The sequence below is a fragment of the Indicator indicator genome, chromosome Z (genome assembly GCF_027791375.1).
Source record: "Indicator indicator isolate 239-I01 chromosome Z, UM_Iind_1.1, whole genome shotgun sequence".
In the NCBI taxonomy this organism is placed as follows: Eukaryota; Metazoa; Chordata; class Aves; order Piciformes; family Indicatoridae; genus Indicator; species Indicator indicator.
Window position 1 is genome coordinate 27,237,407 of NC_072053.1, and position 13,447 is coordinate 27,250,853.

The 13,447-nt window shown below is 40.0% G+C and overlaps 1 protein-coding gene across 3 annotated transcripts in view; it reads right to left on the reverse strand.

Annotated features, from left to right (window-relative positions):
• Positions 1-2,099: 2,099 nt before the first annotated feature.
• SLC38A9 (solute carrier family 38 member 9) overlaps positions 2,100-13,447 on the reverse strand; it is a 35,995-nt gene continuing 24,647 nt past the window's right edge. For all 3 annotated transcript variants that reach the window (XM_054397689.1, XM_054397688.1, XM_054397687.1), the window contains 3 exons: positions 11,713-11,861; positions 4,517-4,606; positions 2,100-2,412 (listed from right to left, as the gene is read on the reverse strand). In XM_054397689.1, the coding sequence (XP_054253664.1) occupies positions 2,247-2,412; positions 4,517-4,606; positions 11,713-11,861 (405 nt within the window). In that variant the 3' untranslated portion in view covers positions 2,100-2,246. The remainder of the gene's footprint in view (positions 2,413-4,516; positions 4,607-11,712; positions 11,862-13,447) is intronic.

Genomic DNA, 13,447 nt, shown 5'->3' on the forward strand with positions numbered 1-13,447 from the left:
CAACAACCCCATGCAATGCTACAGGCTTGGGGAAGAGTAGCTGGAAAGCTGCCCAGTAGAGAAAGGCCTGGGGGTGTTAATCAACAGCTGACTAAATATGAGCCAGCAGAGTGCTCACATGGCCAAGAAGGCCAACAGCATCCTGGCCTGTATCAGAAATAGTGTGGACAGGAGGAGTAGGCAAGTGATTGTGCTCCTGTACTCAGCAGCACTGGTAAGGCTGCACCTTGAGTGCTGTGTTCAGTTTTGGGGCCCTCTCTACAAGAAAGGTCCTGAAGCATGTCCACAGAAGGGCAACAAAGCTGGTGAAGCATCTGGACAAGAGATCTTATTAGCAGCTGAGGGCACTGAGGTTGTTTAGCCTATAGAAAAGGAGGCTGAAGGGAGACATCACTCTCTACAACTACCTGAACGGAGAGGTGGGTGTTGATCACTTCTCCCTGATTACAAGTAATAGCATGATAGTAAATGGCCTCAAGTTGCACCAGGGGAGCTTTAGATTGGGTATTAGAAGGAACTTCTTCACTGAAAGGGTTCTCAAACACTGGAATACGCTCCCAGGGAGGTGTTGAATCAGCATCCTTGGAAATGTTTAGAAGATGCAAAGATGTGGTAGCTAAGTGACATGGTTTAGCACCAGACTTGGTGGAGCACAAAAAAGTTTCACAAAGGAGAAAGAGTATCTGAAATAATTATTCTAGTATATAGGTAATATATCAAACCTGTATGAACTTGTATTTCATACAAATCAAAGGACATTTATGCAAGTCAGTGTCCTTCATGCAGTTTGAAGAGCCCAACTCAAACATATGGATTGACATGATGACTCAAAAATTCACATAATTTCTCAAATAATCTAGTTTATACTTTTCGCTGTCTTTATGATGAAAAGATGAACTCTTACCCTGCAATGTAATTATCTTGCTCAACTCAACTCCTACTTCCCAAATATTGCATCACTTCCAACTATTTTTCTCTTTTATTTACTTAGGAATTTATCAATGCTCTGAGTCCTCTTTCAAATATTCTACATGTTAATTATTTTAACACACTGAAATTCTGTAGAAAGAGTCTCTACTCTCTCCAACCACAAAAAAATTACATTCCACTACTGTGTGGCAACTTAATTATTGCATGTTTTGGGCTAAGACGCAGGCTCACAGATGGTAGGTAAAGGAAGGCGCTTACCCATGTATATCATCTCAATGAATAAATAAGAAGTTTGGAAAAAAAAAGAAAACAAATAAACCAAGCACAATAAACCCCTTCTCAGATTCTTCTACCTTCCATTAGGGATTATCTAAAACTTAAATGATTTGATTTAGTCCACAATCCTGAAGAATGATGGCTTTCTCTCTCTGCTCACATCCAAAATGTCTAGAATAACATAGTAGAAGAACACAGTGAGAAATGTCTAAAGAAAGACCCTACAATGGAGGGAGCAAGTCTGTCATGAACATTGAGTCCAAGATGCAATTCTCAAACAAGACAACTTCACAGCACGTAACAGCTCAGTTAATGGAGTTGAAGTGAGGTCAAGTTTGGAATTCTAATTTTTACAGTCTTGTTCTAATTTTTTAATCCTCTTCTTTTCATTGTAGGATTACAAATAGCTTGCATATATACTTGTTCTGAATAAAAAACTGAGACATGAGTTCATTGTTTCTTAGCTGGAATTTCCTAGAGGAAAAATATTGCCAAAACAATTTAATAGCATTTCAAAAATTAAGAGTGCATTTTGACCCAAATGACTATAAATTAACCTGAAAGAGAAAAAAAAAAGACAGTAATTTCTTCATTTCCCAAACAATACAGGAAAATAACAGCAACAAAAGAGCATTTCAAACAGTCATTGAACAATACTGTGAAAGTATGTTTGTTAATAAAGGTAAGGGCAGTTCCTTTGAAGGCAAAGGGAGTACTACTGCCTGAAGCTGTGTGTTTTGAGAAGTACGCTGTAAAAAAAGAAAAATTTGAGCTTTATTAATTTTTGATGTGTTCAACAAAACCAGGAGGCCTACCTCACTCAAGCTTGAACCATTTTATTTCTCAACAAATTTTGTTTTTATTAGAACAAGTTTTCCATCAGGTGCCTGAAAGATGTGTTTTTAATTTGCTTCAAAGATGCAGTTTTTCTCAAGATCATATTGAAGACTGGCTCATTCTCATGTATAACCATGTTGCTCAAGGGTGTTGCCAAATGTCACAGTACCACTTTTGACAGCCACAGGGAGAAGGGGGGCGTTTCACAATAGGAATTGTGCAATCAGATTAGCCAGTCCAAGGAGGATAATAAAGATGTGAATGATCAGTGCTGGCCACGTCAGCTGCCCAGCACGACGCAGGGAGATCACATGGATGAGGGATGGATACAGGAATACAAAGGCCAGACCACACGTTGCTCCAGAATATCTAAGGGAAAGAGGGAAGAAGGGAAGAGGGGAAAAAAAAAAAAAAAGCTTTGTGTTAACTAACTTTTATTTCTTCTTGTCATTTTTACCGCTTAAAGCAATGAACAATCTTGCTGAACAATGGCTGTCTTCAGTCACTAAACACTGATTTCTGTTTCTTGCTGTCCTTCACCTCCTTCACTGGCATTTCATTATCCACTTCTGTGTTAGCTCTCCTCCTTCCCTGTACCTGCACTCTGATATGCCTCTTGACATTTCAGTCACACTCCCAGATGCTTCTGGGGACTGACTCCCTATTTGAATCACAGGTTGGTTTGGGATGGAAGGGACCTTAAAGATCTAAAGATCATCTAGTTTCAACTCCCTGCCACAGGCACAGACACCTTCTATTAGACCAGGTTGATGAAAGTCTTATCCAATCTGTCTTTGAACACTTCCAGGCTTGGGGCCTTCACAACTTCTCTGGGCAGCCACCCTTGTGGAGAAGAATTTCTTCCTAATGTCTAATCTAAATCCAGTTTGAAGCCATTACCCTCATCCTGTCACTGAGTCATTTTGTAAAAAGTCCCTCTCCAGTCTTCACCTACAAATGCCTCTCCAGACATCACCTAACCAGCCTAAGATTAGCCTTGTAGTCTCAACATAGTGATTTTTAAATTTTTTTTAAAATGTTCTTGGAGTTTGAGGCACATAAGAAAAATCAGTGTTCCCCACTGTAAATGTTACTACTACTTGCTTTGGGGAAATTTGTCAATGTGCAATAGAAAAATACTGGACAGTGCATCCTCTATTAGCCATCCTTTACTGTCAGAATTGCAAATCTCACTGCACCCCAGCCGTTTGAGGATACCAAAGCATGTAAACATAGAAACGGCTCTTGATTCTACAACTTCTGTTTTAATTTATTTCATGAGCTCCTAGCAAATCACTCTACAGATCTGAAAAGATCAACACATCCTCCTGGTAACCTAACCAACCACAGCGAGAGAAACACTTCTTTTTCTAACAACTCCCTTACCCCACTGTGAGTTTCTACCTACTAAGCTATACTGCAGCCAAATGTGCATTAACTAACAACCTATGTTATTTCAAATACTTGAACACCCCTTTTAAACTGAGGAAACATCATAATAGAGAGTAACCACCTGCAACAAAAAAATAGCTGATGCCTAAGGTAGATGGTACACAAACAATTCACCATCAGGAAATTCACTGTTCAAAATGTCTGGTTGCTATGCAGAGTATGCACACATTAGCAGAGGTCAAGACCAGTTTGCAAACAGAGAAATGTACTGTATGTTATTTAATTGGAATTAATAACCAGATCTCTATTACTGGAACATTAGATTTTTCACTAAAACAAAAGGTAGACATAAAAGGAAATGGGAAAAAAAACCCTCGAAGACCAGCCACTGAGAAAAACTAAGTTATTTTGCTACTCTGGTCAGACCCAAGCCTCTCATTCTGGTTTTATAATTGCAGATTTCTATTATTTTTAAACACCTCTCTCTCCTGGCTGCAGTAGGAAAGATGCACAATAATAATGAGTGACAATGATTACAAACATGGTGGTGTCAAGTATAGAAAATAAAACTCATTAGGTTGTTTAATCTTTCCCAATTACAGAAATCCTAAGGGTTTATAGCATGGTAAATGCAAGATTTAATTCAGAAGTACAACTTTTATGTCATTTTTCTCTTTGAAATTATTTTCTTCCTTGGATCTTTACTATGGATTTGCAAAACAATTTCAGGTGGTCTTACCACTAAACAAACACGTGAGAGAAGCCACAAAATAATTGAGGAACTTTTCTATTGACACCATCTCCTTTCAAGTCTATAGTCACAAAATCCTCAAACACTGCTCCAATGAAACTTGAGGACCAATCTCAATCAGCTGAAAATACAGAGGCACAACTGCAGATAGCTGCTTGTCAGAACTTTAAAAAACCTTGATTGATTATACTTCTAAATCATCACTTACAACCTGTAAGCCTCATAAAACGTGAAGGCAGAATTGTTTGCACTCATACTGTTCCTCTTCAACATCAACAGGCAAACATGCAGTAGCACCACAGGCACATTCACTGTGGAAGCAACACTCACCTTATGATGCCTCCTATATTTGGATAACATCTTGCCATTGCTACGCCAGTTCCTACAATTGCTATGTTCAGGATGAGCACGTGGAAAATGCTACAGGGAAGTGAGGAAAGAGTGTTAAGATCTATGCTTTATTTATTACAGGATATACTACCCCTCATTTACACTAACATTTTACTGGTATATAGGTTGTGTATCCATTTGCACAAATCTGTCAACTTCACAGCAAGCATAACATCCACTGAATAGTCAAGAGTGCCAAACTCTGATATCTAGTGTTTTGACTCAAATTATTCCTAAGGAGTAAGTATGTGCAATTTGGCAGTTCTTCTGAAAAACATCACATGTGGTACTCAGCAGTCAAGTATTTCAGATGGATATTCAAATACCAAAGACACAATACTGTATAACTTAATTCCCACAAGGAAGAAAAAGTATCTTCCAGAATAAAGAAGAATCTGTTATCTAGGGCTAATAGCAGCTGTATTATTTGAGGTATCATGTAAGTTTCATCCAGGTGTGCTCCAAAAGGGACAAGCATTTCTCGCTGCCCATGACATTTCAGTAAGATCTAAATTGCTCAGTTTTTGCCTGACACTGGCTTACAGTACAATTAATGGCCAGCACATGTTGCAGAAGAGCAGTAAGAGAAACAATATTTTGGAGGGGCATAACCTCTGCTTATTAAGACTGTAGGAAGGCAAGTATTCAGTTGATGTTAGAGATGTTAGAGATCAGCCACTTTTTACCTAATCACTCTGCTGGCACACAGCTGCTTTATAAGCAGCATTAACTTTCTTTCTCCTGGTCGGCAGCATCATTTGAGTGGCCCGTGCCAGGACTGCATTGTCTGCCTGGGCAGCCTGATTAGGGTTGCTCCTGTGGGGCACAGGTTGGATTGCCTCAAGGAGTCTGTACATCACAAAGAAGCACACCAACAACAATCCAAGTGCAGCACATAGTGCTTCCACTTTTTATATTCTGTCCTCTCTCTCAATATTCTTGGTTGGGCAGATGAAGATTCTAGCTCTTTTCTATAAAGGGAATCACTGCTCACCTGCAAAAATCCTGTAATCCCAAACAAAAAAAAAAAAAAGGCAGAGATAAAACAAAACAAAAAAAAAATCAAGCTTTCCCCTAAACGCTGTTTTTTTTCTCCATTGCAAGGTTAGCAACCCAGTATGCCAGAGCATCACTGAAGGGCTTGCTCCACCACGTTCTGTCTTGTGGAAGGGTTAGTTACAATTAAGCACCGAATGATACTGATCATGTGTTTCTAATTATTTTAAGCACCCTCAAAGTAAGAATTCTTATCAAAACCTTTGAAACCAGACACTAGGGCAGGGGACATTTAAGGAAAAATGGTTTTAAATACCTTCAGGTTAGATGCAAGTAAATTAGAATTGTTGGAATCATAGGGTGAACACACACAACAAGCAAGGGAAAAAGCAAAACAGGATAGTTTAAGTAAGAATTTCTGAAAGGTTACTGTATCTAAAAATGCATTTTCTTCCTGGAAATCTTATTCAAGTGACATTGGTCAGAAGACTATGATTCACAGCAGTTAAGATGCAAGAGAGAAACTAGGTGAAGATCAGATAACTAAACATGCATGCAAACAGCAGATATGTATTTCATTGCCTAAGAAGACACACATGTAGGAGAACTGGCAGGTCTGCTGGGCTACCACGGAGTAAAGGGAGGACAACATTTAAGGAAAGCCAACTGATTTCTGTCCATCAGCTTATTTAACCTCTCAGAAAAGCAAATATGTTAATAAGTTTCAAAAAACAATTCTCTGATCTGTACAACACATTTTATGCACAGCATATAATTAATCAAGGGAATTCTCTGTATCACTGTAGCCAAGAGCCAGTAATAATTATAAATAAAAATCAGCTTTCTGTACACATAAGAAGATCCAGATTCACATTAGACACAGTAGATAAAGCACATGCCTCTGGCCCTAAGATATCCATTAAGCACCACTGCAAATATACCTCACTTTAGAAAAATAAGTGATTTCCCAATACATGGTATTTTGGCATTCTTTTGCAACACCAGGGAGAAAAGAGAATGAAGAGTTCCTTGAGTTTTGTCTCAGTAAATAACCTTCTCTGTTGCAGTCTGTACACTAGCAAACATTTTGCAAAATGGAAGAAGGAAGCAAAGCATACTGACAAAGAGGAAGGCAGGAAAGAATGAAAGGAGACCTTCCTGGATGAGCAAGAAGCTCCTGGTGTCACACAAAAAGAAACTCTACAAGGAGTCAAAGAAAGGACAGCCAGAATGGGGGGCATATAAGGAAACTGCCTGAGCAGCAAGAGACCTGGTTAGCAAATCTAGAGCTCAGTTAGAATTAAATCTAGCCAGGGAGATCAAGGGGAACAAAAAAATTTCTCTAGGTATATTAAGAGAAGACCAGGGAAGGTGTGGGCCCCCTCAGAAAGGAAACAGCTGAACTGGTGACAAATGACATGGAGAAGGCTGAGGTTCTCAATGAATTCTTTACCTCAGTCTTCACTGGGAAGGACTCCAGCCACACTCCTGGAATAACGGAAGATAATGGCGGGGGCTGGAAGAAGGAACTGCCCATTGTGAATGCAGATCAGGTTTGTGACTATCTGAAGAACCTGAAAGTGTTCAAGTCCATGGGACCCAATGAGATCCACCCATGGGTGCTGAGGGAACTGGCAGATGAGGTTGCTAAACCACTCTTATATTCCAAAAGTTGTGGCAGTCCAGGAAGGTGGTAGAAGCCTCATCCCCGGAGGTTTTTAAGGCCAGGCTGGATGTGGCTCTGAGCAACCTGATCTACTGTGAGGTGTCCCTGCCCATAGGAGGGGGGTTGGAACTAGATGATCCTTGAGGTCTCTTCCAACCCTAACAATTCTATGATTCTACAAATTAGGATGCCTTCTCTTGTCTCTGTCTTTTGTAGGAAGCACAGAAAGGCTGGAGGCTTTGTGATGATGCCTGTCAGAAGACTGCCCAGCATGCCTATGCATGTTTTTAAGATGGCCAGAGATACAGAAGAGTGATACTGCTACATGAGAGGAAGGAGAATCCTCATTCTTAGAAGCAATGGGGCTTTTGCTCTCCTCTTGACTCCTGGAGGACATAAGATGCTACTATTTCCTCTATGCTTCAGACAAGCAAGCTGCTCCTGTTCAGCTATCTCTGACATGTGACCTGGGAGAACAAAAAGTTATGCAGCGTCTGCTTAACCTTGTAAGTTTGGAAATGATGAGCTGCTTCATCATGCAAGACTACAGGTTAGCAGGACATGCTAATGCACAGCAAAGCACCGCTAGTAGAAAAACAGCACGTCAAAGCATCTGAAAAGCGTGGGAAAGAAAACGTGAGGATGGCTCTTCAGACAAGAAAGGTTACCCTGGAGTAAATGGTTCCTTGTTACGATCCAGTTACAAACCATGGCCTACCAGCGAAAGACAGGATATGAAACAGGATGCTGCTCTTGGTAGAAATTGCCTTAGATTAGACCAATTATCAAGATTAAGAGATACAAACCAGCAAACTTCATCATATCCAGTGCAGATATCCACATCTGCAAACAACTGCTCATATGAAAAAGCCTGGATTCTAGTATCAGGGAGTTTCCAGTTCACTTTCAGTTAATGTGAAACCTGAAGCACATTCATACGGATTAACCCAGGACTTAAAAATGAAGACAGGAAAATTTACAAGGGGCACTTGTTCTAAAGGAGGACGTGGATGTGGTTTTGTGGGGGGGTTATTTTTTTTTGTTTTGTTTTTTTTTTTAAAGACAGACATAACTGTACAATTATATCCAGAAGGTAAATTTATAACACTATGTAAACTGCAAAGGAAACAATATAAGAAGGATGCACCTATGGAAATAAATATTATTTATCAAACCAAATCACAAAATTAAGACGAGGCTAGCCTGCCAACAGAGATTCTCAAATGCACAATCAACATGAATTTAGCACATGACCCAGTGTGCTGTATAAATGGATGGATATGCCATCAGTGCACACCCTTAAATCCAGCTTTCACTACCTGAAAATTAGAACATGAAAAAGTAAAAAAAAAAAAAAAAGTAAAAAAAAAAGTAAAGGTACAGAATCAGTCATGAAAATACAAGATTTTAAACCATGAGTTTGTATTGTTAAAAAAATTCTTCAATGAGAACAATGAAACCACACTTTTTCTGCCTTTTTTGTTTTTCTCCTGCTTCATCCTTCCGGTTCACTACTTACAGAGACATTTTCTCCAGTCAAGTGACTGGAAATATTTCTCTCCACAATACACATCCTGTGCACACATCTAAGAGCTAAAGCTTGGATCTCTCTGCAGGTCTTCCTACTGCCCAAGAATCAGACATTGAAGATTTTGATAAAACATGGTGAGTACGTACAACTACTTCTATTTTCCTACGCAAGAGCCATTGAAACTTACTAATTCTGGACAGGTCCTCCAGAGTGGATCAAAAAGCCCCCCCAGTGAATTTATTTAAGAGCTGCTTCTTTGATCCTTTACAAAACGTTTCCCCACAAAAAAAGCAGCTCTAGGAAAAATTCAGAATACTGTTTTATTTTCCTAGAAAGGGGATACAGGCATAGTGCTACAAAAGGACCTTTGTCAACTGGAGCTATGGGTGAGAAGCAGTCATTAAAAGACATATTTCACAACAGGTAGCAAATCTTTACTATGCTCCCGGAGACGGGTTTTTGTGCTTAACACTAGTCTTCACAGAAGAACAACAGGCTGACCTTTCTGGTTATTAAATGCATAACAGCCAGAGCTTGAGAGGTTAGCCAACTGATTTTTTTGTTGTATTTGAAATACCTGTAATACTAGAGAGGGATACAGTCATACTACCTTATCACTATAGGCTAGAGTGATTTTTGTGGTTCACAGTGATAAGACAAGGAACAATGGGTTCAAACTAGAACACAGAAGATTTCACCTCAACATGAGGAGAAACTTCTTTACAGTGAGGGTGATGGAGCACTGGAACAGGCTGTCCAGAGAGGTTCATAGAATCATAGAATCAAGAAGGTTGGAAGAGACCTCAAGGATCATCGAGTCCAACCTGTCACCCTACACCTCATGCCTATCTAAACCATGGCACCAAGTGCCACGTCCAATCCCCTCTTGAACACCTCCAGGGACGGTGACCCCAGCACCTCCCTGGGCAGCCCATTCCAATGGCCAACCACTCTCTCTGTGAAGAACTTTCTCCTCACCTCCAGCCTAAACCTCCCCTGGTGCAGCTTGAGACTGTGTCCTCTTGTTCTGCTGCTGGTTGTCTGGGAGAAGAGACCAACCCCCTCCTGGCTACAACCTCCCTTCAGGTAGTTGTAGACAGCAATGAGGTCTCCCCTGAGCCTCCTCTTCTCCAGGCTAAACAGTCCCAGCTCCCTCAGCCTCTCCTCATAGGGCTTGTGCTCAAGGCCTCTCACCAGCCTCGTTGCCCTTCTCTGGACATGCTCCAGCAATTCAACATCTTTCCTAAACTGAGGGGCCCAGAACTGGACACAGTACTCAAGGTGTGGCCTAACCAGTGCTGTGTACAGGGGTACAATGACCTCCCTGCTCCTGCTGGCCACACTATTCCTGACACAGGCCAGGATGCCATTGGCCTTCTTAGCCACCTGGGCACACTGCTGGCTCATGTTCAGCCTACTGTCAGTCAGTACCCCCAGGTCCCTTTCTGCCTGGCTGCTCTCCAGCCACTCTGTCCCCAGCCTGTAGCTCTGCATGGGGAGGTTGTGGAGTTTCCTTCTCCGGAGACTTCTCATCTGGATGCACTCCTGTGTGGACTACCCTAAGTGATCCTGCTCTGGCAGGGGGGTTGGACCTGATGGTCTCTTGAGGTCCCTTCCAACCTCTGCTATACTGTGATACTGTGATGTGGCTTCCTAGAAATAATTTTTGACTTCTCAGAAACTTTAAATACCTTCCTACAAGGAGTCTTAAAAAACAAAAGCCAATGTGAATGAAGCTACCCACAGGACATCCTGGAGACAAGAACCAAACAAGTATTTGCATCATCACATTCGTCATACCTCAAAGGCTTAAAACAGCAAGCTGGAATTAACCTGAGAAGAGTTATGAAGCTGTAGGCCTAGAAGAAGGTATGAGGGAAATGAAAACCATTCTGATCAGGGAGTAACTTTACATAGCTATTTCCCAGTGGCTGTGAAATCCATGTTTAGCACTTAAATCAATGGCCTTGTTTCCAACAGTTACTTGCAATAGTTCCTAAAAATATACTCAATGTTGAACTGTGTACAATTTAGCATTAAAAAAAGTAAGCACTTATTTCACTGCCTAATTTTAGGCATCCCATTTCTAGGCCTTCTCATACCTATTTTAGGATCCAGAATAAACCTGAAATTTTGAACATCTTCCCAAGTCTGTATGCAACTGCTGATGCCACAGAGGAAATCCACATTTCTTTCTGGTGTATTTTTTTCCTTTCTTCCATCAGTAGTAATTCACAATATAAAATAAGCAACTGAGAGATAAATGTCAACTTCTCAACTGTGACAATATTCCAAATATAAATGTCCTAGGTTTTATTTAAAAAAAAACCCAAGCAACACACCAAACCAAACAACTAAAACTGAAATCTGGATCAGCTCTCCTGGAGTTCAGACAGTGTACAAATGCAGAGGTGTGCTTCATCTCTGAAATTAGCGTGTGAAAAGCTATTTTTATAAACACAGCAGCAGCCTAGATAACACAGCTAACAACTCACTTATCTGTTTTAAAACAGATGGATGACTTCTAGTTATGCACAATTAAAACATATATTGCACCCTCACAGGGTAAAATACACAATGTATATCCTTCGTGGCTGATTCATCGTTTCTGGACTGGACTATTTTTTTTTTTCCCTGTATAACTCTTCTTTTAGCATATAAATGCATAACACAACGGAACTGTGTTGACAAAACTCCTGTTTATTGACAAAATAAAGAGCTAATGAACACACCCCTCTCCCCCACTGGTTTATTCCAACAAGGTATAGCAGGCAATTTTATTTTGCATGCCTATTCCCTTCTGACTCCATGGACGCTGTAAAATTAGCTTTTGAAATATGGTTAATGCAGCAAAGGAAAACCCCAAAAGCTCAGCTAAATTTCTGCAACAGAAGGCCATGAAGCAAAATGCACCAAGCTCTGATCAAGGAGTGGACTTCTTACCTTGGATAAGCATTTCCAAAAAACTGTCTTAACAGCTGAACTCGTGCCAGGTAGCCCAACAGTGGGTATACAGTCATCATCTGGAACAGTAGGAATATTCTTGCAACAAATGACATGATGTCATCGCTGGGAAAGTTATCTAGAAAATTCTAAACATAGGAATAATGTTACACTTATCAATGGTGGCTTTGTATGTATGGTGGTTTACATGTATCTGCCGATTTTTAATAGCTGCATGCAAGGGAAAAAAGAGAGATAAAACCCAAGCAATTACAAACGCAAAATGAACTTTTGAAAAAGAGGAGGCTGAGGGGAGACCTCACTACTGTCTACAACTACCTGAAAGACATTGTGTAGATGTTGGTGCTGGTCTCTTCTCACAGGTAATTAGCAATGGAACAAGAGGGAACAGAGTCAAGCTACAAGAGGGTAGGTTTAGACTGCACATTAGGAAAAGTTTTTTCACTGAAAGAGTGGTAAGGCATTGGAATGGGCTGCCCGGGGACGTGGTTGAGTCACCAACCCTGGATGTGTTTAAAGGTCAATTGGATGTGGTGCTTGGGGATATGGTTTAGGGGTGAACCTCGTAGAGCAGGGCTATTGGTTGGACTTGGTGAACCTGAGGGTCTTTTCCAGCCTGAATGTTTCTGTGATTCTGTGATTTATAACATGAAATAACAATTCCCTCTCCCACAATTGCCTTGCCACTAAACACCAGATGATTTTTTAATATTACAGCACTGATGTCAGCTCTCTTTTTAGCACTAAGTATCGCATTATTTTTCAATCTTCTAAACACCCTCAAATAATCAAGAAGGGCCACCTGATTTTTTAGGCATATGGATTCAAATGCTTCTATTACATGTTATGTCCTATCTAGATATTAAAACCAGTTGTTTAATCAGAAATCTGGATCGCAGAAATGAGGAAAGGATCATATACTACAAGTAAGAACATCTGAAAAAATGGTGTAAGACTGAAGTATCACAAAAATATACAAATGGCTTCTTAAGCACTTAGGATAACTACAGAAAATAAATGGGAAGAAAACTACTTATATTCTGTTATACAAGATTAGATTTCACCTCATGGAGTTATTTCAAATGGTTTAAAAAAAATCACTTCATGGTTAAACAATAGTACTATTTCTAACTAACCTACATTCACAGGAAGCCTTTAAATGCTGGTTCCTTGCTAAATGTTATGCAAGAGACATGGAATACCTGGCGTAAAGTGGATCACAATTGATAACTCCTATCTTTGAAGCAATTTAGGGTGTGGAATCAGCCTTGCCTATAAGCAGATAAAAGTTTAATAGCCCTCATAAGGTGTTTCATGTGATGCTATTACCTGAAGAACTCTGCTGACAAGACTAACCATAGTATTAAGACTACAAACCTACGCATAGCAAGGACTCCTATCTAAATGAGCTTACATTTGCATTATATATTTCTTTTTCTGGAGTACCTGAAACCAGTCCCAATGGGTAGGATTAGTCATTGTGTACACAACCAAACATAAATACAATACTTATCAGGCTTAAAGAAGCTAAAGAAATTAAACCCTTGTATGTTCATTTTTTAATTTTTGCCTTTTCTTCATCACTTTCACAAAGTATTTATTAAATGTTTCATTTTTAAAGAACTACTGGCAACCAGACATAAATATAAATGGGATAACATAAACATTACTCATCTGTTTGTGGCAGTCCCCATGAGGCATTAGCCAACGGACC